General features: G+C 51.1%; 1 protein-coding gene across 1 annotated transcript; it reads left to right on the top strand.

Annotated features, from left to right (window-relative positions):
• The first annotated feature begins 2,519 nt into the window (after window positions 1-2,519).
• NUAK2 (NUAK family kinase 2) lies at window positions 2,520-22,558 on the top strand. Its single transcript, XM_015119232.3, has 7 exons — window positions 2,520-2,924; window positions 12,488-12,608; window positions 15,556-15,707; window positions 16,066-16,131; window positions 18,288-18,407; window positions 19,268-19,400; window positions 20,076-22,558. Exons 1-7 carry the CDS (start codon window positions 2,562-2,564, stop codon window positions 21,137-21,139), a joined length of 2,019 nt encoding a protein of 672 aa, XP_014974718.1. The 5' UTR covers window positions 2,520-2,561; the 3' UTR covers window positions 21,140-22,558.
• The last annotated feature ends 2,722 nt before the right edge of the window (window positions 22,559-25,280 follow it).

Below are 25,280 nucleotides of genomic sequence, written 5' to 3'. Positions count from 1 at the left end.
CTGGAAAAAATTACAGGAGTGTAGCTAGATTAAGCCTTAAAATAAGTATTAGGCTCATCTGTGTAATTCTTTCATCTTATGAAGAAATGTTGATTCAGCTGGCCAATTGCCCCTTGTCCTTCAGGTCTCAACTTAAAAAGCTCTGGCTTTAGGAACCTGCCCCTGACCAGCCTCCTCCCACCTGGGGTATATATCTTAAAGGTAATCTGAGCTGGGCACAGTGGCTCATGTCTGTAATCCCAACACTTTGGGAGGCCGAGGAGGGCAGATCACCTGAGGTCAGGAGTTTGAGACCAGCCTGACCAACATGGAGAAACTCCGTCTCTACTAAAAATACAAAATTAGCTGGGCGTGGTGGCACATGCCTGTAATCCCAGCTGCTCAGGAGGCTGAGGCAGAAGAATTGCTTTAACCCAGGAGGCGGAGGTTGTGGTGAGCTGAGATCACATCATAGCACTCCAGCCTGGGCAACAAAAGCAAAACTCCATCTCAAAAAAAAAAAAAAAAAAAGGCAATCTGTTCTTCTTCCATCATGGACCCTTCTCCCTCTGTCCAGGATTTACTTGTTTATTTCTCACTAGACTGAGAACACTCCAAAGGCAGGGATCTTGTCACCATTGTATCCTCAGGCTCAGCACCTAGTGGGCACCAGTATTTGTAGAATGAAGTAATTAGTAGAAGGCCACAGAACTGGTTAGTGTCAGAGTCAGGACTCAAACTCAGGTCTCCCAACACTAGGCCCTGTGCTTGCGTTACCCATGCTTCCTTTACAGAATCGTAATCGTCTGGATGAGCCCCCAGGAACAGAAGCAGATTTCAGAGAGGAAAGGAAATAGCAAATCAGGGCAACTATCTCTGGGCCTCATCCTATTTGCACAGATAACCAAAAGGGGAGGCTGGTGGAGGGAGGAATGCCAAACCGGCCACCACCTCCTGTGGCCCTCCAAATTTGGGACAGATACATTGGTTTCCTGTGTAAGATGGATCCTCTCCAGTCACAAAGGAGATAAAGAGCTCCACGGAGGGATGGAGACATCCGTAACTCACACTAGAAAAAAAATCAAAGGATCAGTGGAAGTAGAAAAGTGGGCAGCCACTGGGGGTGAGTCCTTCTCCATCCTCAGCACACCCTGGATACACAGGGGAGGCACTATCCTCCTGAAGGCCTGAGGGGAAGGCTGGCTCCCCAGCATAGCTGGAATCCATCCAGGGCCCTAAACTGGCTGGCAGAAGGGGTTTCCCTCAGGGAAGGGGATCCAGGTCTATTGTCCTCCATTCTCTTCCTTGAGGACCAGGGTCTAAATCCTGCCACTTTGTTACCAGTTGTGTGGCCTTGGGCAGAATAATACTCATTTCACGGGATTAGGTTATCAAGATGGCCAAAGGGGAAATGTTCCCTCTCCCCCATTTAAAGCAAGAAGGAAAACCTATGGCCATTCTCATTCCACTCTAAATGAGCACTCAGAGTGGAGATTCTGGACCTAGCAACTCCAGGCCTCAAAAACCAAGTCAAACCTCATAACCTACCACCAATGCTCCTGGCACCAAAAGCACAAGAAAACCTTGGGTGGAGCAACTATTTTCAGATTTAGGGACACAGGTTAGACAGCTGGCATGTACAAATTTTAAATAAATACATGTCCTTTTGGGTTCTCTCCACCTCTGGCCAACACATCACAAATAAATTCCACCAAGTGGTTGAGGGAATCTACTCAACCTTAGAAGCCCTCTTTTTTTTTTTTTTTTTTTTTGAGACAGAGCCTCACTTTGTTGCCCAGGCTGGAGTGCAGTCGCGCCATCTCAGCTCACTGCAACCTCTGCCTCCTGGGTTCAAGCGATTCTTCTGCCTCAGCCTCCCGAGTAGCTGGGATTACAGGCGTGCACCACCATGCCCGGCTTTTTGTATCTTTAGTGGAGACGGAATTTCGTCATATTGGCCAGGCTGGTCTTGAACTCCTGGACCTCAGGTGATTTGCCTAAGAAGCCCTCTTTGAGGAAGAAGAAAGACGTTTCCAGGCCATTGGATTCCAATATCCAAGTAAGGTTGATCTCACTGAAGACAAGTGAACTCGAACCATAGAACAGCTCTGCACTAACCCTCCCACTAGGCTGGATTCTGCCTTGTCCTATCCCAGCTCCCTTTCTCCTTTATGGACTTAATGAAGTGGTCAAGCAATTATAGATTTTGGCTTGGGACAAGCAAATTACTCAGGATGAAGAAATACTTTGGTGACCTCTGAGCCAACTGAGAACACAGTACAATAAAACAACAGGGCATTAACCAGGACCAAGCGCCACTCAGAAGCAAGTACAGCTCCAAGGGCCCTCAGAGTAAGGTTCTGGGCCTCAGGCAGCCTCCGCTAGAATCCCCTAGTCCCCATTCCTGGTGGGCGGGGCTCCATTGACACCTTTCCCGGCCACGCCTAGGGGGAGGAGGCGGGGCCTGGAGCTCCGGAGAGCCAATGTGGACGGCCGTGGTCACGCGCCGCCGTCGAGCAGGCCAATGGGCGCCGGGGGGCGTGTCCAGGGCCTCGGACTCAGGGCGTTTATAACTACTTGGAATGCTGTGCTTTACTGCGCGCTGTGGTACTGCTGTGGCTGCCCGTCCGGGTGCGGGACGTGTGCCCCGCGCTTCAGCCCTCCCGGCACAGCCTATTGATTCCCCTGCCGCCCTCGCTCACCTCCTGCTCGCCATGGAGTCGCTGGTTTTCGCGCGGCGCTCCGGCCCCACTCCCTCGGCCGCAGAGCTCACCCGGCCGCTGGCGGAAGGGCTGATCAAGTCGCCCAAGCCCCTGATGAAGAAGCAGGCGGTGAAGCGGCACCACCACAAGCACAACCTGCGGCACCGCTACGAGTTCCTGGAGACCCTGGGCAAAGGCACCTACGGGAAGGTGAAGAAGGCGCGGGAGAGCTCGGGGCGCCTGGTGAGTGCGGCTCCCTCTCGCGGCGCGGGGCGGGCTCGGGCTTGGCCGCCGGCGGGGAGCGGAGGAGGGCGGGCGGGGGCTCGCTCGTTGCTCGGCGGAGAGGCCAACGTGATCTTTACCGCGCTGAGCTTGCGTGGCTACCGCGTGTTGTCCCTGGCAGATGTGTCGGTCCGTGATTGCAGGGACAGTGGTCGCAAAGTTGCGAACCCCAGCCAGCAACACCACACTGCTGTGATGATTGTCAAATAAAAGGGAGGCTATGGACAGTTGGCGCGGAAAGACGAATCGTGTCGTGTCCTGGGATAAGATTAGTTGAATTTTGCTGGGAACAGACTGTTCAATAGAGTACAATGGGAAGAGGAAGTAGAAGGCACCCCATCTTAATAGGTATTTGGTAAATATGTGTGTGGTTGAATGAATGGATGAGGTGTGGAGTTCCCCAACTCCAAGAATCTGGCAGCCCAGCGCACTGGAGCTCTGGCACAGCGGGTGGATTTTGATATTTAGGTCCTTTCCAGCTCTAAAATTTAGTTGAAGTTTTATTATGATGAGTTTTTGATTCTGGAAAATGTGAAACCACGTCCACTGTACCAGAGACACCTTTCGGTTTGGGGGCCTCTTCAAGAACATGCCCTGTTACTTTGGTGCGAGTGTAGTAGTTTAGCAATCTGTGTGACCTTGGGCAATTTCCTTCATCTCTGTACTTTGTTTCCCCTTTTGCAGAACTGTAGAAAACACAGCCTGCCTCACAAGCTGCTGTGAGGATTGAATAAGATCGAAATATGAACTATATTGCTCCTGATACATAGAACTTGCAGTGAGCACTTCTGGAAGGCCAGCCCGGAAAGGATGGCAAATTTGTCAAAAGTTAGTTAGCAGTGGTTAACTGGTTCTCAAACTTGAGTTTAAAGTACATAAGAATCACCTGGGATGTTTGTTTAAAATACGTACATTCTCTGGTTCCACACCCAGAGTAGTTAATTCTGAAGGGCTAGGATAGGGCCATATAATGTATATTTTAACCAACCTTTTAGAGCAGGTGGTTTAGGCATTATTATGTTTTGCCAAATCCAGTTGGGTGCTGGTTGTGAGGGTGGGTGTGTGTGTGTGTGTGTGTGTGTGCGTGTGTATATGGTTTACCCTGTTGGCTACATCAGCAGTTACTTCCCCAGATTGTGTTTGCTTTTGCAGCCAGTAGCTGGTTTGAAATTCAAGAAGTCATTTCATTGGTGAAGGAGAGTGGATGTTGGAGAAAGGGATAGAGTATGGCCCCATCAATAGCACCGAGTATGTTTTTCCTGCTATTGCCTGGCACAGTCCCCAGTTGCCTGCTGCCAGGTTACAGCTATTGGGCAATCATGTACTTCCTGGCTTGCCTTTTCTTTCTCTTTCTACAAAGTCTGAAGGCCTGGTGAAGCTCCAGGCTTGAAGCTGTTGGACCCAGGCTTTTTCAGGGGCTTAGCTGGAAAATAACTGCTGGTGGCTTGTGCTTCATGCCTCTTGGGGGTGGGGAGACTGGGTCGTGGGGACTGGGGTGGCCCAGAAACTGAAAACCTGAGATTGAAGTTCAGAGATCCCATCAGGCTCTTGACCCAGGTCACTGTGGGGTGTGTGTGTGTGGGGGGGGTGTGGACATGCGTGAGAGAGAGAGAGTAAGAGAGAGATCTCATTTGATTCCAGAATGAGATAAACTAGCTTTCAGTTTTCAAACCTCAGTGGATTTAGACAGGGATTCCAGCTCTTATTACATCAGAAGATACTCCCTGGCCTCATGCCTCTTGCTCTATGTAGGAAGCCAAGATCAGTAGGCATGGGACCTGCTGTGAACCTCCCTGATCCATAGACCACCCAGTTCTGCAGCTGGGAACTTGCTCAGGGTCTCCTTCCTTCTTGGAGAGCGGCTGCCTGTTGTGCTAATGGTTTCTCAGTTCTGGAGCATTGCCTCTTCCCCACCCCACCCCACCCCTGCCTCTTGACTGTCCTCCATGAATCGAGAGAGCCCTAGTACCTCAGGATACTTCAGTGGGGGAGAGGGGTGTGGGAGCTTGCCCAAGACCTCCCCCAGAATGAATTGAGATTGTTGGTGGGAGCTAGATTCAGAGGAAAGCCTGCTGGGTGACTTCTATCCCAATTTTCTCTCCACCTTTCTAGCATGCTTCCCACTCCCAACCTGCCTAGATGGGATTTTCGGGGCCAGATGGGATTGGCAGAGGGGAAGGGCAGGTGGGCGGAACTAATGGAACTAACTAGGAGGGCATCAAAGGAAAAACAAATATTTGCTCTGGCTCTTCAGTACATTCCTGGTATCCAAATGACATTTCCTCCTGGGACTCTCCCAGCTCCCCTGGCCACCCCTCCCCCTAAAGAGAAAAACACATGCTGGGGTCTCTGAAATGGAGTCCACCAAAGCCTTTGGATGATCTGCATGGAAGTCTTACCTTCAAGGGGCACCATGAGGGGCATGAGTCCAAGTGGATGGTGCTCTGGAGCTAGAGTGCTTCTGTCTTTTTCATGTGTTGGAGTGCAGTGCAGGATTTGAAAATGCTTGAAAATGACTGAGGTGGTCTGATTCCTTCACTGACAGATAGAGTAGCTGAGGCCCGCAGAGGGGAAGTGACTTATCCTGTAGCTGGTGAGTGGCATGCCTGCAACATGGTCTCCTGGATGACCAAGTACTGAGTCCTAGACTGGGAGTTGGCCTTGAGATGAGCCCGGGCTTGCTTCAGTGTGCTTTGTTATTCCAAAAGTTAGCTCCCGCTGCCTTTCCCAGTGCTCCAGGCTGTGCTTCAGGTGGGAAGAGTCACTGGGAACCAACCCCCACCCTCACGTACAATGACTGTGTTGAAGGATTCGGGGTGGGTGAACTATACTGTATTCCTGGGTTTCAAACCTTGTTGGGGATGCTGCCTAGCTGAGAGTCAAGGCTGCGAGCATCCAAATCGTGGCTCCATTGCTTACCAGCTGTGCAACCTCTCTGTACCTCAGTTTCCTTATCTGTAAAGTGGGGGTGATGATCATTCCTACCTAGTGGGATTCTCTTTTTTTTTTTTTTTTTTTTGAGACGGAGTCTCGCTCTGTCGCCGGGGCTGGAGCGCAGTGGCCGGATCTCAGCTCACTGCAAGCTCCGCCTCCCGGGTTTACGCCATTCTCCTGCCTCAGCCTCCTGTGTAGCTGGGACTACAGGCGCCCGCCACCTCGCCCGGCTAGTTTTTTGTATTTTTTTAGTAGAGACGGGGTTTCACCGTGTTCGCCAGGATGGTCTCGATCTCCTGACCTCGTGATCCGCCCGTCTCGGCCTCCCAAAGTGCTGGGATTACAGGCTTGAGCCACCGCGCCCGGCCCCCTAGTGGGATTCTCTTAGGATTAAGTAAGACAGCATATGTAAAGTGCATAGCACAGTATCTGACACACACAGTGTTGTTATCCCAGCAGGGCTGGCTTTGATGAAGTCCTGCCCTTCCCTTTCCTGGGAAATCCCTGTGTCCTGGAGGTCTGTCCTACCCTAAGAAAGAGTAAGGATTGTGCTGGGCTTCCCTAAGCCAAACCACTTTGGTTGCTGCTTTGTTCAAAGTCCTCGTTTCTCCTTCGGCCCCAGCTCCAGAGGACTCCTGCCTGGCTGGCTGCCAAGGGCTTGCTTGGCGGGACACTGCCCTCCCTGCTCCCTCTGCACCTGCCCGCTCAGTAGCAGGGAGGGAGGCTGCAGGCCACTCTTGTCCTTGAGCCCCAGCCAAACCACACAAGAAGGCTGGGCAGGGAAGCTCTTTGCCCAGCAACCTGGTAGAGGGGGCTGGAGGATGGCAAGGAGGGGGCAGCACAGTATGGGGAGGTGGCTCAGGCTCCCTTTGGAGCCTATTCCTGATCCCTGCCTAGTTCTCTGGCTGGTGTGGTGGGATGGTAAGCCACCCCTAGGCCCATCGCCACTCTGCCCAACCTGGGCCAGCCCAGCCCAACCTCTCCTCCGTTATCTAAATGGGTCATCCTCCAGCTCCTTGCCCTGCCTCCCAGACAGCAGCTGCTCCACTAAACACCAGAGAGGAATCAGGGATCTTGGCTCCAGCTCCAGGTGATAACTGTGACCAGAGATGCCCAGCTTGCACCTTCTCTCCCTCCACCTGGAACCAGCATCTCTGGATCTTCTTTTCCTAAGACCTTTCTACCATCCTTTCCTGAATCCAGATCATTCCTGATCTGAGTCCCTGGGAGGGAGGCAGTGTTTACCAATTGAGCCACAGCACCTACCTCTCCAGGGTGTTGATAAAGGAGTGGGCATATTTGTATGTCTGTAAGTGGGATGGGGTGGCTGGGCGATACTGCACAGCCTGGCCTAGGGCAAGATATAGGGCATTCCCTTCTCCAGGGATGGGAGGCAGGCAGGGAATCTCCATGGCTGAGATAGAAGCTTCTCCAGGCACCATCCTTCCATCTTCAATCCTGATTGTGTCTTGATGGGTTGTGGAACCTTGAAAAATTCAGTGTGCCTTTCTGGGCTTCAGTGTGTGCTGTTTGCAAACTAGGACGAGGAATTAACCCTGCTGCCTTTTCCAATATTCAGGACCTCAGGGCAAGAAAACCACTGGGGCAGAATCAGAAATTACGCTCAAGCAGGCTACTGTGGCTGTAGTATGGGGCTCCTTATAATAATCCTTGGCTAGCACCTTCCTGGCATAGTAGCAGGTGGCCCGTTTCTGAAGAAGTTCGGCATAGAATTCTAGAGTTTGGAAGGGTGCGTAGAGATCCTGATGTGCAGATTCGTGAATGTCTCTTTTTGGTCTTTGCTCAAACCTTTCTTTATGCCTGGAATGCCCCTGTTGTCCCTCCGTAGCCCACCTCCCTTGGCTTAGCAAACCTCACTCATCCTTCAAAATCGAAAGCAGTTTTCTCCCGGAGGTGGTTTTCCCTGCTCCTCCTATAGGCAAAGGAAGTTCTTTCCAGTGCTCTTGGAGCCTCTCTGCGGGCAGGGACATCAACTGCCCCATTTATCACAATAGAATGGAGCTTATTTAATTGTTAGTCCTCCCACTGGACTGTGGGACTGTCCAATTTTTATCTGAATCCCTAACACCTATCACAGTGCCAGCCAGGCACATAGTAGGCACTCAGCAGATGATTGAAGAATAAATATCCTTTCATTTTTCAGATGAAGACATGAAAACCAGCCAGATGAGTTAACCAGACTTATTGTCTGGTCAAGTGACTTAAGAGTTGCATAGCTCGATAGGGACAAATAAGGACTAGATACCTGGGCTCTTGATGCCCTCTCCACTAACCAGATATTCAAGTTGACGTTATTATCATTGAATCTGGTTTTCCTTCCCCTTCTGAGTAGGGTGGCCATATAATGTACTGTCTAAACTTGGATACTTTGGAGAGTAAAAGGAGCAACGTTAGTAATTAGACCAGGACTAGCTCAGGCATGTGGCCTTCCTGCCTCTGGGTGATTGGTTCAGCAATTGTTACCCTCTTTCCTTGGTTTTGGTCGTCTTATTTTTATTTTTATTTTTTTTTTAAGACAGAGTCTCACTCTGTCACCCAGGCTGGAGTGCAGTGGTGCAATCTCAGCTCACTGCAACTTCCGCCCCCCGGGTTCAAGCAATTCTCATGCCTCAGCCACCGAGTAGCTGAGATTACAGCAATGCATCACCAGGCCCAGCTAATTTTTGTATTTTTAGTAGAGATAGGGTTTCACCATATTGGCCACGCTGGTCTCGAACTTCTGGCCTCAAGTGATTTGCCCGCCTCAGTCTCCCAAAGTGCTGAGATTATAGGCATGAGCCACTGCGCCCAGCCTAATCAACGTATTTTTATTCTAGAGAATATTGCCCGGCTATCTTGCAGATGAGAACAAAGGTCCGGAAAAATTAGTCCTTATAACCAAGTGAACTCCACCCGTGACTAGGAAGAAGAGGAGAAAATCTTATCTGAGCACTGCTCCCATCAGTCAAAGATCATCAGCCCAGTGACTTAACTAGTAAATATTTGTGATTTATGTTCACCAGTAACAACTGTTGGACGCTTTCTGTATGCTGAGCTCTGTCCAGGCCTGAGTGGTTGCTGTAATTTACTTTGACAGGCCAGCCAACAGATAGCTAGAGCCCTCTCCTGTGGGGCCAGGATAGGCTGGAGAGTAGTGGCCCAACCACACCAGGGCAGTGATGCATGGCTCTTCTTGTCTGCCACCTGCTTGGGGACTGATGGAGGCCTGATGACATAACTTGTTTGCTTCCTGGAAAGTGCCAGCCGTACTGTGATCTGCTGGGACCTAATATGGATACCTGGTGGGTCCCTAAGCTACCCCCTGATACCAGAGCACAAACTTGCAGGAGGCTGGAACTGTTCAATGAGGATTAACAATTCTGATGTAGAATCATGGGCTTCTGGAGTTGAAAGAGATGGATCTTGGGGTTCAACTTGTGCACGCTCCCCTATGCAGAGACTCCTCCCAGCCCCGCTAAGACCCCTTTCTCCCTTTCTTGGAACCTCATTTATTTTAGGCCTTGTCATCTTTAGAGTTCTGCCCCCTAAGCCTGTGATGATTTAGTTCACTATTGTCTCTGCGAGTACACAACTGAACATCCAAGATGTGCCTATGCATACATCTTAAGTTCTGAAATAGTTTTCATTATCTAGATATGGGATTTGTGTTTATATATGATTGATCGTTTTCTCTTTATGGACCTTTATCTCCGAAGAGCTCATAGAACTTTATCCATTGTTTTATTTTAAACAAAGAATTTTAGTGAGAAAATAACTTGTCCATAAAATCTCCCCTTCAGGGAGAGGAAAAAGGGTATGGAGGCAAGAGCTGTGTGGGAATGAGCCAAGTTGAATCCAGGAAAGAGAGATGCCTCCTAGTTGAAGGAGAATTCAAGCCCTTTCTACGCCTACCCCGGCCCCCTGCCCAATTCCAAGCCCAGGTTTTTGTTTTTGTTTTTTTGTTTAGCTCACTAGGGAGAGATGTATGGTTTGGAGCAGAAGGGGGATAACCCCATCCCATCCCCTGCAGCTGCAGCATGGGCCTCTCCAGCATCCTGGGGAGGAGGCTCCATGGTGACCATCCCTCCCACCTGCAATTGTCCTCCCTGCCTTGCTCTGGGAGGGCCTGAGAGCAGGGCCTCCCCTCTTTCAAGGATGAAGCTAGGGGGGAGGAGCAGGGCGGAGGGCACGCCATCCCTGGCCCGTTGCCGGGGTGACCGGGCCAGGGCATTGTGAGCAGCTCCTCTTACGGGATTAGGGCTGTTCCGCATTCTTGTCAGATGGAGAACACAGGCCGGCAGGGCCTGCTGCCCCTGCAAGCCAGAAGCCATTGTCTGCCTCCAGAGCCCTGTGAAAGGGTGGATTAGAGGCTCCTCCCATCGAGCAGGGGTTTTCTTTTTTCTGTCTCCCTTTGAATCTTGAGGGGAGGCAAACCCTCCTGGGAAATTGAACGAGGAGCTGTTTACAACAGTCTAGGTCTTCAGATTCTCACAACTTGCCTATCTCCCATAAGAGGAAGACTCGTATTTACCATTTGCGTCCTTGGGCAGCACTTGCCAGGAACTGGCTGGCCCTATGACACCCCACCCCCACCCTGCTCCCGCCCAGCCCTGCAGCCTCTGAGGGCCCCGTGGCATCTCTACAGCTCATTTCATAAACTCAGAGCAGGAAAGCCCCTCAGATCTCTTAGTTCAACCTGTTAGTTTCACAGAAAAAAAAAAAAAACCCGGGGCTCTTGAGAAGGGGTGGGACTCGCCCAGGGGGACAGTGACAGACTCCCCAGGCAGCGTCTCTCCCTAACTCTGCGCCTCAGGCCCTGCTCCCTGGTGTTTTCTGGGGTTTTCTCCAGGAGCTGCTGCTGAGGAGGGTGGAGCAGAGAGGGGCTCAGAGCTTTGCTAGCTGCACCTCAGTAGCCCTCTTTCCATTTCCTCCTGCCTCACTCCACCCTTCCAGAGCCCACCACACATACTGCCCAGAAGGCTTAGTCCTCCTGTGGTGTTTTTCTCTTGCTGGACTAAGGTAGCAAGCCCTGAGATAACAAGCCACTGTTGAGTTGTTTGTTTCTTGTCAGGGGAGGAACATTTCTTGTCTGAACTGTATAGACTGGTGTTTGGGGGCTTTTTTTTTTTTTTTTTTTTTTTTTCATAATTTTGGGACCAATTTTTAAAAACGTGGTAAAACATACATAAGATAAAAGTTACCATTTTAAGTGTACTGGTAGTGTTAAATTTAACGTTGTTGTAAACCAATCTCCAGAATTCTTTTCATCTTACAAAACCGAAACTATACACATTAAACAACACCTCCCCATTTCCCCTCCCCCAGTTCCTGGTAACCACCGTTCTATTAATATTTTCTGTCCCTATGAATTTGCCTATTCCCGGTACCTCATTTAAGTGGGATCATACAATATTGATCCTTTGGTGACTGGCTTATTTCACTTAGCATAATATTTTCAAGGATCATCCATGTTATAGCATGTGTCAGAATTTCATTCCTTTTTGTGGTTGAATAATATTCTATTCCATCCTATGGACATACCACATGTAATTTATGCCTACATTTCTTTTTTTATTTTTGTTTTTTTTTTGAGACAGTCTCACTCTGTTGCTCAGGCTGTAGTCCAGTGGTACATTCATGGCTCACTGCAACCTCTGCCTCCTGGGCTCAAGCAATTCTCCTACCTCAGCACGCGCCTATAGTGGGACTACAGGCATGTGCCACCATACCTGGCTAGATTTTGTATTTTTTGTACAGACAGGGTTTCGCCATGTTGCCCAGGCTGGTTGTGAACTCCTGGTCTCAAGTGATCCTCCTGACTTGGCTTCCCAAAGTGCTTGGATTACAGGCTTGAGCTACTGCACCCAGACCTATCTCTACTTTTCTTGATGGACATTTGGGTTGTTTCCACTTTGTGGCTAGGGACTGATTGCTTATAGCAAGTTACAGTACTGGGGAAGAAAAAGCACCAAACTGAGAATCAGATGGCCAACAGTCTAATCCAGTTGTGCCAGTTAGTGACCGTATGACTGAGCACATCATCTAACCTCTCTGGGTCCCAGTTTCTTCGCCTGTAAAGGGTATTGATGATGCTTTTTGTGCCCACCTCCCAAGGCTGTCATGAGGGCCAATTCATTTACTAATGCACCAAGGAGTTGTTCTGTGCCTACCGTGCATCAGGCAGTGTGCTCAGTGTCAAGAATTCAGTGGTGAGCAAAACTGGCTGGTCCTTGCACATGGTGCAGATTGGCACATTTGCTTTACAATTCATAAAGCATCAGCCTTGCAAATGCAGGTTTTTACCTTCCTTGGCTATCTGTAGACTATGAATAAGGAGGTGACTGGTCCATATTGCTTCCTGCTGCATGGACCATGTGCACTCAGCTCAGATAAGATCTTTTTCTAGAGAAAGTGCTCTCCAGCCTCTCTGCCACCTACCCTGGTGAAGGATGGAGTGGCTTCTCTGGGTGTTCTCTGTGGCCTTTATAGCAGCTACAGGCAAACCACCAGGACCAGGGCCCCCAGAGTGTCCTCTGCCAAACCTTTTCCTGCCAAACCTTTCTCCTCATTCTCCTGCCTTCTATTCCCAGGTGGCCATCAAGTCAATCCGGAAGGACAAAATCAAAGATGAGCAAGATCTGATGCACATACGTAGGGAGATTGAGATCATGTCATCACTCAACCACCCTCACATCATTGCCATCCATGAAGGTACAGTGGGCACTTAAAGCTGGAAGTTGGGGGTCTATGTGTGTGCATATGTGTGTTCACATGCGTGTGTACATGTGTCAGAAGAAATAACATAAAGAAGTAAAAAAGATACAGATTCTAGAGGTGGGCAGGAGCTGAATTTGAAACTCAACTGTATGACTTTGCACAGCTCATTGAATTTAGTCTCTGGGCTTCAGTTCCTCATTTATAAAATGGGGTAATCCCATCTACATCACAGTGTGGTTGCAAAGATCAAACTGTTTATGTCATTGAATGCTCCACTCATGGGAGGTACTCAAGGAATTGCAGGGTTTTTTGTTGTGATTATTCGGTTTTCCCTACTTGAATACTACCTTCCCAACCCAATGAGCTCCTTAGCAATCTGGGGGAGGCTGAAAGATACCTAGACCTGCACCTGTCCCAGATGTGTGGGTGCTATTCTTCATGCGTCCCAAGAGCCAGATCTCCTAGAGTCTGACCTGGGCTCTGAATCATTCCTGCCACAGGGCTGGCTCCTACCGCTACTTGTCTTTCTTGGCCTCCTCTTCTCTGACATCAGTGCTGATTTCACCACTCCAGCTGCCCTCCTCCCCGTGGCCCAGACAACAAAGTGAGCAAGAGAGGGTGACGAAGGAAAGATGGGGAGCCCTCTCCTACACACACCTGTCTGCGTTGAGCCTTTACATAATATCAGTTAGACGGGAAGCGAGGGATAGCAACAGGAGGGAAGAAAGGGAGCCTGTAGCTCTGCCCTTTGTCTGTCTATTCCTGGTGGGGGAAAAATAGAGCAGTCTCTGCTCTTGGGTCGTGGTCATAGAAAGATTAAGGGTAGAGCCACTAACATGGCCCTGTGGCTTGAGCCTGTCCCATGAAGAGCCAGGCAAGTGGCTGAGAAGGTTAATTGTATCTCTGTGTGCTTCCCTTAGGGAAGAGTGGGGAGATGACAAAGTATTGGTTAAGCCAGGCTGAGTGTGGTGATTGGGGTGTGTGTGTGTATGTATGTTTGTATGTGTGTATGAAATCTGCCTTACACCCATATCTCCAGCTAGGCTGAGTGTGGTGATTGGTGTGTGTGCATGTGCGTGTGTGTGCGTGTGTGTGTGAATTCTGCCTTATATCTCCAGCTGGATCTGGGAACTGAGCACTGCAGCTCAGGATATGACTTCTTTGGCACCTTCAGATTCAACAGACATGAGAACATCATAGTGACTGTGTGACTGGAGGGGGTCCCCCAAATTCATCCCCTTCCTGCTATAGGCTTCAAGGGATGTGAGGTAGTGGGTGTGCCTCAGTCCTGGGAACTGACCTCTAACCTAGCTGTTCTCCAAAATGTGCCCTGGCTGGCTTTTGACTCCCAATTTTATGGCACAAAGGTTGCATGCACCCTTGCAGAGATGGTGAGAGCCATAGGGGTGGAGTCTCAGCCAGGCATCCCCAGGAGGCTGGGCCTCCACAGATAAGGGCCATTTACTCCTGTCCCCCTGGAAAAAAGGACAGTCCTGGCCATGTATCCAATTCCCTGGAAGCTGGGACTCCTCTAGGGAGAAGCCTCTTCACTTCACTCCTTCTCAGAGCCTAGACAATATTAGCTCTGGGGCAGACCAAGCAAGCCAAACTCATAGGACCCGTTTGACACAAAGATACAGTGTCATGGACATACATGTTCTAACACACACCAGGCAGAAGGGCCAGTTTGGTGAACCAGCCACGCCCTACCTAGTCTTCAAGTGGCAAGAGGGCCACTCCTACCCAGAGAGATGAGCCAGCTGGGATGGGGTGGCTGCCGGGAACCCAGCCAGTCAATTAATTACCAAATATGTATTGATTGCTTCTGTGTAGAAGGCCTTATTCATGAGGCCCTGCCCTGGATCCTCTGGAAGGAAGTCAGAGATGGTGATGAATATCTCAGCTCTCCGTGGTGCTTTATAGTTCATGATCCACTTTAATATACTTTTATTCCCTCTTCTGATCCTCAAGACAGACATTATTATTGGCCTTATTTTTCAAATGTACGCATGAGGGCATTGATTATAAATATAACTGTGGCCGGGTACAGTGGCTCACGCCTGTAATCCAAGCACTTTGGGAGGCCAAGGTGGGCAGATCATGCAGTCAGGGGTTCGAGACCAGCCTGGCCAACATGGAGAAACCCCGTCTGTACTAAAAGTACACAAATTAACTGGGCATGGTGGCATGCACCTTTAATCCCCACTACTCAAGAGGCTGAGGCAGGAGAATCGCTCGAACCTGGGAGGTGGAGGTTGCAGTGAGTCGAGACCACGCAACTGCACTCCAGCCTGGATGACAGAGCGAGACTCCGTCTCAATAAATCAATAAATCAATAATATCCAACCATAGGTACCATTTATCGAGTGCTTGTTTATGTGTCAGACCTACACCAGCTTGCTCAGCCAGCCCTGGAACTGCTGCTGACTTTTTATGTTTCTCACCCCAGCCCTGTGAGGTTGCCTTATTATCCTGCTTTTCAAATGAGGAAACTGAGGCACAGTGGTTTAATGACTTGTCCAAGATCACCCAGCAAACCTGCATTCTTACTCATGTCTCTAGAAGACATTTGCCCAACGCCACAAGGTGAAAAAGTACCAGGTTCTTAAACCAAGGAGCCTGGCTTTTCATTCCCATCTAGTGACGTCTCTGGCTTCCTGAAAGGGCAGGGTAATTTTTCAGAATTCCCAAAAGCCTGAACTTCCAAGGAGGCAGAGGGTGAGCCAGTGTCTTTGGCCTTAACTCATGGCTCCTGGAAGATGCTGAGAACTTCCAAGGCCCTTCTTCTGCCCTTATTTGCCACCGTATAGCCCCAATAGCAGATATCCCTGGAGCAGGTCCTGTCTGGTGTGGGGCCCGGGGTGGGGGAGGAGTGAGTCACCCCCAGTGGAGAGCAGTGCACTCTGGGAGGGCCTGACGTTCCTTTCTTTGCTCTGCCCAGTGTTTGAGAACAGCAGCAAGATCGTGATCGTCATGGAGTATGCCAGCCGGGGCGACCTTTATGACTACATCAGCGAGCGGCAGCAGCTCAGTGAGCGCGAGGCTAGGCATTTCTTCCGGCAGATCGTCTCTGCCGTGCACTACTGCCATCAGGTGAGCACCTACCTGCTCCAGCCGTGTTCTCAGCGGGTGGTCGCTGGGGCTCTGGGGCTGTTTTGGACCAGAGAGGTTCCATGACTTATCCAGGATCACACAGGGAGACAGAAACAGAGGCAAAACTAGATTCTGGACTCTCAGGGAAATGCTGGTGTCTCTAACTTTGAGTCCCTTACCCGGGGATAGAAGGGCCTGTGATTTCTTGCAGCCCACACCAATAAAGATGGGCATTCCCAGCCTACCTGTGCTCAAGCCCACTTGGCTCCCTTTGTGTTTACCTCAGTCTCCAGATTAGGCCCCTCATCACCTTCCATTCCATCGTGACCTTCCCCTGACTGCCCCCTCCTTCTTTCAGAGTAGAGTTGTCCACCGAGATCTCAAGCTGGAGAACATCCTCTTGGATGCCAATGGAAATATCAAGGTGAGTCCCACTTCTTATTTCTAGAAGCCTCCCTGCCCACCCCAGCTTTTCTGCACTGTCCCCAGCCAAGTAGCTCTAAGCTCTTGGTGGATTCCTGAAGGAGCTGAGCAAGGCTGACCTTCATTGGTACTGGTAGGGACTTCAGCCGTCATCCATTCCAACACCTCATTGTGTGGATGGAGAGCTGGGGCCTCAGCTGAGGGGTGCTTTGCACAAGATCACACAACTAGTGTGTGGCTGAGCCTGGACTAGAACCAAGATCTTCTGACTCCCAGATCAGTGCTCCTTTGATGTCATAAGGGTGACAGGAGTCTAGATCTAAGGTCAGGTTTAATACAACCTTGGGATGGGCCCGGCCTGAGTTCTTCTCCCTGCCCATGTGTGTACACACTTGCATACACACACACATGCATGCTTTAATCTGCTACAATTAGCCAGGCGCGGTGGCTCACGCCTGTAATCCCAGCACTTCGGGAGGCCAAGGCGGGTGGATCACGAGGTCAGGAGATCAAGACCATCCTGGCTAACACGATGAAACCCCGTCTCTAGTAAAAATACAAAAAATTAGCCAGGTGTGTCTGGCGCCTGTAGTCCCAGCTACTCGGGAGGCTGAGGCAGGAGAATGGGCGTGAACCTGGGAGGTGGAGCTTGCAGTGAGCCGAGATCGTGCCACTGCACTCCAGCCTGGGTGACAAAGCGAGACTCCATCTCAAAAAAAAAAAAAACTGTTACAATTAGATAGCCCTCTGGAAACTTCCCACAGATGAAGGACTCCAGCTCCAGCTTCCTGCTTTCTGCAGCTGCTTAAGTAGTTAAATTCAGGCATGGAAAAGTTCATGTTGATGGGATAAACTGAGATCTCAGGGCTGGAGGAAGGACATGGCACCGGGGAGGCTGGCCCCTGCAGGCACCTGGGAAGGTGACGCTGTACTCTGACCCTCTTCAGAATCTTCCTGAACCCAGGCCATAGTCTCTTCCGGTGGCTCCTGACCTGTACCATAAGGTGCCCTGGTACTGAGTTCATTCCCTCTTACCAGTCAATTCCCGGAGCAGGTGGGGCGGTCTTTGATGCTGACCAGAAGGGAGGGAAGCCACAGCCAGTAAACCCACATAATCGGGCACAAACATGGACAGGCATGAACTTTCCTGTCTCTACCAATCACGTGCTTCATTATGGGCTTCAACTGGCAACTGCTTGATAAGAGCCCAATAAAACCATAAACAAAGGAGCCAGGGTTTCATAAACAGCCCCTCCCCACCCTGAACACACATAACCTCTGATGGGGTGAAGAGGTGGGGAGCACGAGGGCATGGCCTCAGCCTCTTACTGAGGATAGGTGGGAAAGGGTGTCTCCGGGGAATGAGACGATGGGGTCGGGTTCTCAAGCCCTCAATATCAGATGGTTCAGGGAGTCCTGGGCTGTAACCACAGCCCTGACGTTTGTTCTGCCCTCATTATTGCTTCTGAGCTATATTGGGCTGACCCCAGGTTTCTGCCACCAAGTTCTTGCCCAGGTGTGCACACAAGAATAAGCCCTTTGCTAGGAAGGGCAGCTCAAGTCTTATGTGGTTCATTGGTTACAGGGCTTGCTTGTTCCTGAGGGCCATGACATTATCACAAGATGCTGGCTTTCCCCTTCCATCTGGCTGACCCTCCTTTCCATCACTAAACATCCTTAGAACCTCATGCAGGCTCTCAGCTGGGCTAGCAGCTGCAGGAGAGGTGGGGGCAAGGAGGTCAGCATGGGAGTGTACAGTCTGTCTGGAAGGCAGATCTAATGAGCAGGGGCTCCAGGGAGGCATTGGAAACTCTAGGCTTCTAGAAGAAGGAAATGGAAGACTTCCCAAGGGATATGGGCATGAGAGAGCATCTCTGTAGTGGAATGCCACGTGAGCAAAGCGGTCTGGGGAGCAGTGAGGATCCTGAAGCCCCCACACACCTCTGCCTAGATGCTCCTTACTGACACAGCTCCTCAGGGTTCGTTCTTCCAGGGCCTGAGCTATGCTGACAGTGCTCAGTGTGGGGTGGGGATCATGGAGACCCTTTCCTCCACTGGAGCCTGGGTTTCCCCAGGGTCCGAAGAGGGTGGGCCAAGAGCTACAGAAAAACCCAGGCCTTGACATGACCTGTGCCCGTGTTTGATTCAATCCTGCAGATTGCTGACTTCGGCCTCTCCAACCTCTACCATCAAGGCAAGTTCCTGCAGACATTCTGTGGGAGCCCCCTCTATGCCTCTCCGGAGATTGTCAATGGGAAGCCCTACACAGGCCCAGAGGTAAGTGACCACTCTCCCCTGCCGGCCTGCCTCGGGTGTTTACTATGACTTTAGATCCTGGGAGATTAATGGGCTAGTTTTCTCATTATTCACCTTTTCAGAGCACAAAACTCAAGCCTCCCAAAAAGTAGTAACTTGCCAGGTGTCTAGCCACGAGTGGCAAAACTAGAACTAGGCCGGGCGCAGTGGCTCACACCTGGAATCCCAGCACTTTGGGAGGTCCACAAGTGGACCACTTACTTGAGGTTGGGAGTTCAAGACTAGCCTGGCCAACGTGGTGAAACCCCGTCTTTACTAAAAAAAATACAAAAATAATGGGGCTTTATGGCATACACCTGTAATCCCAGTTACTTGGGAGGCTGAGGCAGGAGAATCACTTGAACCTGGGAGGCAGAGTTTGCAGTGAGCCGAGATCATGCCACTGCACTCCAATCTGGGCAACAGAGCAAGACTCCATCTCAAAAAAAATGAAAAAGAAAACAAAACAAAAAAACCCTAGAACTAGAACTTAGGTCTCCTGCCTCCTAGGTTAGTTCTTTGCCTCCTTCACCTTCCTCGTTCCTGGTACCTTTCCCGGCACCCAGTCCAGCCTCCCAAGAGTGACGCAGAGATGGTATCTGTCACAACCACCCCTTCCCCAGCCCAGAAGAGATGACCTGGCTATAGCTCTTGTGCTTGTGGCTGTCCCTCCCAGGGAAAGCGATTGACAACATCTCAGCCCCCTTCTGCAGCATCCCCGTCTTGGCCCCTGGGTAGGAGAGGTGGGTCATCGTCAGGTGTGCTGGCCTCTGAGTTCTCCAGCATGTACCATTTTCTCATCTGGTATGGGCATCCCTGCTGACCTCCCCTGTCTCTCTCAGGTGGACAGCTGGTCCCTGGGTGTTCTCCTCTACATCCTGGTGCATGGCACTATGCCCTTTGACGGGCATGACCATAAGATGCTGGTGAAACAGATCAGCAACGGGGCCTACCGGGAGCCACCTAAACCTTCTGGTGAGTGAGAGGGGTGGGTGTTCTTATCCAGGCCTGGGGTGTCCTTCACTCATTCCTAAGGCAAGAACTACACAGTGGCACTAAAGTCAAAAGGGCAACAGTCCATCATGACCCATGGTAGGTTAGGGGACCGCCCACCGTATGTCCAATGTCGAGACCTCTGGGGAAGGAGGGGATAGCTTTCTTCCCATAGGGGCATGCTCGATTATATTCGGGAAGTGGTTCCTAAGCTCCTTCCTTTGCTACAGTTGTCTCATTTCCTATTGCTTTTGTTCTCATCCTCAGAAACCTTTTTGTCCTTGACTATGACTTAGAAGGCAGGAGGAAGGGTGTGAGAGCCCCAGTTTACCCTGAACACAGTCTCTACCCTCAGAGGGTTGAATTGCAATGGAGAGAGAGAGAGGATAGATACCAACATACTCACAAGGGCTCATGAAGGGGTCACAGTCCTGAGAGGTCAGAGGACAGAGAGGCAGCTGGAGGAGTCAGTCCAGGAACTGTGGACTGGGGAGCTGTCCTGGGCCAAGGCATGTACAGAGCCGTAGGCTGGAAGGGACGCATCCAACCCAGGAGTAAGCAGTGTCTTAGCTCAAAAGGGGATGAGCTGGGGACAGGGGACAGGGAGTGCCTATTCTGGGAGTTGCCAAACTGAAGCACCTGCCTTTTGTCTTCCAGACGCCTGTGGCCTGATCCGGTGGCTGTTGATGGTGAACCCCACCCGCCGGGCCACCCTGGAGGATGTGGCCAGTCACTGGTGGGTCAACTGGGGCTACGCCTCCCGTGTGGGAGAGCAGGAGGCTCCGCACGAGGGTGGGCACCCTGGCAGTGACTCTGCCCGGGCCTCCATGGCTGACTGGCTCCGGCGTTCCTCCCGCCCCCTCCTGGAGAATGGGGCCAAGGTGTGCAGCTTCTTCAAGCAGCATGCGCCTGGTGGGGGAAGCACCACCCCTGGCCTGGAGCGCCAGCATTCACTCAAGAAGTCCCGCAAGGAGAATGACATGGCCCAGTCTCTCCACGGTGACCCAGCTGATGACACTGCCCCTCGCCCTGGCAAGAGCAACCTCAAGCTGCCGAAGGGCATTCTCAAGAAGAAGGTGTCAGCCTCTGCAGAGGGGGCACAGGGGGACCTTCAGGAGCTCAGCCCGATCCCTGCGAGCCCAGGGCAGGCTCCCCCCCTGCTCCCCAAGAAGGGCATCCTCAAGAAACCCCGACAGCGCGAGTCTGGCTACTACTCCTCCCCCGAGCCCAGTGAATCTGGGGAGCTCTTGGATGCAGGCGACGTGTTTGTGAGCGGGGATCCCAAGGAGCAGAAGCCCCCGCAAGCCTCAGGGCTGCTCCTCCATCGCAAAGGTATCCTCAAACTCAACGGCAAGTTCTCCCGGGCAACCTTGGAGCTCGCGGCCCCCACCACCTTCGGCTCCTTGGATGAACTCGCCCCACCTCGCCCCCTGGCCCAGGCCAGCCGACCCTCAGGGGCTGTGAGCGAGGACAGCATCCTGTCCTCTGAGTCCTTTGAACAGCTGGACTTGCCTGAACGGCTCCCAGAGCCCCCGCTGCGGGGCTGTGTGTCTGTGGACAACCTCATGGGGCTTGAGGAGCCCCCCTCTGAGGGCCCTGGAAGCTGCCTGAGGCGCTGGCGGCAGGATCCTTTGGGGGACAGCTGCTTTTCCCTGACGGACTGCCAGGAGGTGACAGCGACCTACCGACAGGCACTGAGGGTCTGCTCAAAGCTCACCTGAGTGGGGTAGGCATTGCCCCAGCCTGGGCAGGCTCTCAGATGCAGCTGGCTGTACCCCAAGGGGAGATGCCTTCTCCCCCACCTCCCAGGACCTGCATCCCCACTCAGAAGGCTGAGACAGTTTGCAGTGGAGCCCTGGACAGGGCTGGATGTGGGAAGTAGGCAAATGAAGTGCGTCAAGGGTTCAGTGTCTGTCTTCAGCCCTGCTGAACCAAGAGGATAATAGAGAAAGAGAGGGGAACGGGAAGGCCCGAGACAGAGTCCACGTTGCCCATTTCTTGTGCATGACGGAGTCCAGGTTGCCTGTTTCTTGTGCACGTGGTGGGGCCACAGAGACCTGGAAAGTGAACTCTCCCAGGGCCCATCTCCTGCATCCCATGAATACTCTGTACACATGGTGCCTTCTAAGGACAGCTCCTTCCCTACTTATTCCCTGCCAAGTGGGGTCAGACCTCTTTACACACACATTCCCATTCCTACCAACCACCAGAACTGGATGGTGGCGTCCCTAAGGTGCCTGAGGCATCCTGGGAATGGTCTGGAGTAACCCTTCCTTATTTTTATTTTTATTTATTTATTTATTTTTTTGAGACGGAGTTTCGCTCTCGTTGCCCAGGCTGGAGTGCAATGGCGTGATCTTAGCTCACCTCAACCTCCGCCTCCCTGGTTCAAGTGATTCTCCTGCCTCAGCCTCCTTAGTAGCTGGGATTACAGGCATGTGCCACCACGCCCGGCTAATTTTGTATTTTTAGTAGAGACAGGGTTTCTCCATGTTGGTCAGGCTGGTCTCAAACTCCTGACCTCAGGTGATTCACCCGCCTCAGCCTCCCAAAGTGCTGGGATTACAGGTGTGAGCCACCGTGCCCAACCTAACCCTTCTTATTTAGCCTAGGAGTAAGAGAACACAATCTCTGTTTCTTCAGTGGTTCTCTTTCCTTTTTCATCCTCCAAACCTGGCCTGAGCCTCCTGGAGTTGCTGCTGTGAATCTGAAAGACTTGAAAAGCCTCCGCCTGCTGTGTGGACTTCATCTCAAGGGGTCCAGGCTCTTCTGGACTCCACCTTGGACCTCAGAGACTCAGAACTTCTGCCTCTAAGCTGCTCTAAAGTCCAGACTATGGATGTGTTCTCTGGGCCTTCAGAACTCTAGAGTGTCCATATTTATTTTTTATGTTCTCAGCTTTGTGTTTTAGGAAAAGTGAATCTTGCTGTTTTCAATAATGTGAATTCTATGTTCTGGGAAAATCCACTATGACATCTAAGTTTTGTGTACAGAGAGACATTTTTGCAACGATTTCCACCTCCTCCCACGGCCCCTCCACACCCCACTCCACACTCTGAGTCTCTCTACCTAATGGTCTCTACCTAATGGACCTTCGTGGCCAAAAAGTACCATTAAAACCAGAAAGGTGATTGGAAGCAGGCCCTGCTGTTCTCTGTGGTGATTGAGGTGGGGAGGGATGGTGCTGAGCAGGTTTTTGAGCCTTCTCCTAATACTGGTTCCCCTAGGCTGCCAGGGATGGGAAGTAGAAAAACTGCCGAATCAAAACAAACGTGAGCTCAGTAGCTCTGGCCTGACCCTAAGCACACAGGTGGGAAGGCCCTGGGCCCAGGGTCCCAGTTGTTCTTCTGGCCTTTGGCACTAAAGTAGAAGTGGATTTGGCAGATTATCCCACCCTGCCCCCACCACCTGCCTCCTCCCACCCCTGCTCCTGTCTGCTAGAGCCCTGCTCCTGCTGGGTAAAGACACCCCCACTGCTTTTATTCTCTCCCTCCTAAGAAATCCCCTTTACTCTGGTGCTGGGCAGCTTCTCCCCACTCCGTCCTCACTGCCTGACTCCTAGAGAAAGCAAAGAATGCCTGGAATGTCCACCCCCACCATACGCCAACTCCCTCAGCCCCCTGCAGAGCATTCCCCACACGCCTGCTCCATTGAGAAACTCCCAGGCTCCGAGGGCTGGGGATGAAAGGGAGGGTGAGGACAAAGTGCCGGCCAGCAGCCGGCTGGCTCTGGCTTCAGTCAGCCTCCCTCCCCTACCCGCGACCCACTCTGGTAGTCACAGGAGGCTTCCAAACATCCCCAGCTCTGGCTCCGGCCCCACAACACACCTGTCCTGCCAGCTGTCGGTGCCTGCCCAGTGGAGCGTTGGACCTCCCCTCCCGCACCTGGAGAGCTGAGCTGGCAAAGTCACGAGTCTGCAAAGGAGATGGGGAGGGCAAGGCAACTATGGGGTCAAGGTGGGAGAGCAAACAAGACATTGCTTAGGCGACACTGGAGTACTTAGGTCTTAAGTCTCTGAGGTCCTACTCAGTGCTGAAACTCTGGGCTAGACTCTGGGTAAACATGGAAAAAATCCAGGGGGCGGGTTTATCTCCAGAAGCTTAGAGTTCAGCTGTGGGGTTAGCAGTGCTCCTTTATTCATTCCTCTCATGAATCAAGCCCTTTTGTGTGCTAAGCTTAGTAGAAGACAGAGGTAATTGCTGTATCCCTGGTGCAAAAAACAAAAAATCAAAAAAACAAAAACAAAAAGAAAAAGAGATCTTAGCCTCAAGGAGGTTACAGACTAGGGGTAAGGTAGCATGCAATAAATTCAATCAGAAATGGTTACTGGTTCAGATCCTGTTGAAAGGGAGTTTGGATGATGGAAAGAATTGCATCTTGGGAGATAATAATAGGCGCTACCATTCATGAAGTTTTATGGGTCAAGCTCTTTAGGTGTCTTACCTCACGTAACGCTCACGATAGCCTTGTTAGTTCAGTACTATTTTTATCATTCTCATTTTATAAAAGAAATGGAGACAAAAACATCAAGTAAGCCAGGCGCAGGTGGCTCACATCTGTAATCCCAGCACTTTGGGAGGCCGAGACAGAAGCATCGCTTGTCAGGAGCTCGAGACCAGCCTGGCCAACACAGTGAAATCCTGCCTTTACTAAAAACACAAAAACTTAGCCACACATGGTGGCTCACACCTCTAGGCCCAGCTACTTGGGAGGCTGTGGCAGGAAAAACCCTTGAACCTGGGAGGCAGAAGTTGCAGTGAGCCGAGATTGTGCCACTGCACTCCAGCCTGGGCGACAGAACAAGATTCTGTCTCAAAAAAAAGAACTTGATAGCAAATGGGGAAATCAGACCTCAAACCCAGGTCTGACATCCCACAGACTCACGTGAACTGCATGGGGTTTGGAGAATTGGATAAAAGAATGTTTAAGTGTAGGAACTATAAATTTATATGCCAGGTTTATTTATAAATATTTATTATCTGCCATATTTATTATATGAGCATCCATTATATGCCAGGTTCTTTTGCAGGCACAAGGAATATGCCAATTTCCGAAGTGCCCTTTCCTAGTCTCCACCAGCCCTGAGAGAAAGCTAAGAAAGAAGAGAGTGAGGCCGGGCGTGGTGGCTCATGCCAGTAATCCCAGCACTTTGGGAGGCCAAGGTGGGTGGATCACCTGAGGTCAGGAGTTCGAGATCAGCCTGGCCAACATGGTGAAACCCCGTCTCTACTAAAAAAAATTTAAAAAATTAAAAAAAAATTAAAAATTAAAAAAAAAAATTAATGGCCAGCTAATTTTTGTATTTTTAGTAGAGACAGGGTTTCACCATGTTGGCCAGGCTGGTCTCGAACTCCTGACCTCAGGTGATTCTGCCTGCTTCTGCCCCCCAAAATGCTGGGATTACAGGCATGAGCCACCATGCCAAGTCTATTTATTTATTTACTTATGAGACAGCGTCTCACTCTGTTGCCCAGACTGGAATACAGTGGTGCAATCTCTGCTCACTGCAACCTGTGTCTCCCGGGCTCAAGCAATCCTCCCACCTCAGCCTCCCAAGTAGCTGGTACTACAGGTGTGTGCTACCATTCCTGACTAATTTTTCTTTTTTCTTTTTTGAGACAGGTTCTCACTCTGTTGCCCAGGCTGGAGTACAGTGGTACAATCTTGGCTTATTGCAGCCTTGACCTCCCAGGCTCAAGCAATCCTCCCACCTCAGCCTCCCGAGTAGCTGAGACTACAGATGTGAACCACCACACCCGTCTAACTTTTGTATTTTTTTGTAGAGACAGGGTTTCGCCATGTTGCCCAGGCTGGTCTGGAACCCCTGGACTTGAGTGACCTGCCCACCTTGACCTCCCAGAG

The sequence above is a fragment of the Macaca mulatta genome, chromosome 1 (assembly GCF_049350105.2).
Source record: "Macaca mulatta isolate MMU2019108-1 chromosome 1, T2T-MMU8v2.0, whole genome shotgun sequence".
Lineage (NCBI taxonomy): Eukaryota > Metazoa > Chordata > Mammalia > Primates > Cercopithecidae > Macaca > Macaca mulatta.
Note: the sequence above shows the minus strand (reverse complement) of the source record. Positions and strands in the feature narration are given on the sequence as shown.

Excerpts from the sequence above, each read along its gene's own strand:
- NUAK2 (XM_015119232.3), top strand. The coding sequence starts at position 2,562 with ATGCTGTGCTTTACTGCGCGCTGTGGTACTGCTGTGGCTGCCCGTCCG. Across the intron at positions 2,925-12,487 it reads GGGAGAGCTCGGGGCGCCTG|GTGGCCATCAAGTCAATCCG; the intron begins GTGAGTGCGGCT and ends TTCTATTCCCAG. Across the intron at positions 15,708-16,065 it reads CCGTGCACTACTGCCATCAG|AGTAGAGTTGTCCACCGAGA; the intron begins GTGAGCACCTAC and ends TCCTTCTTTCAG.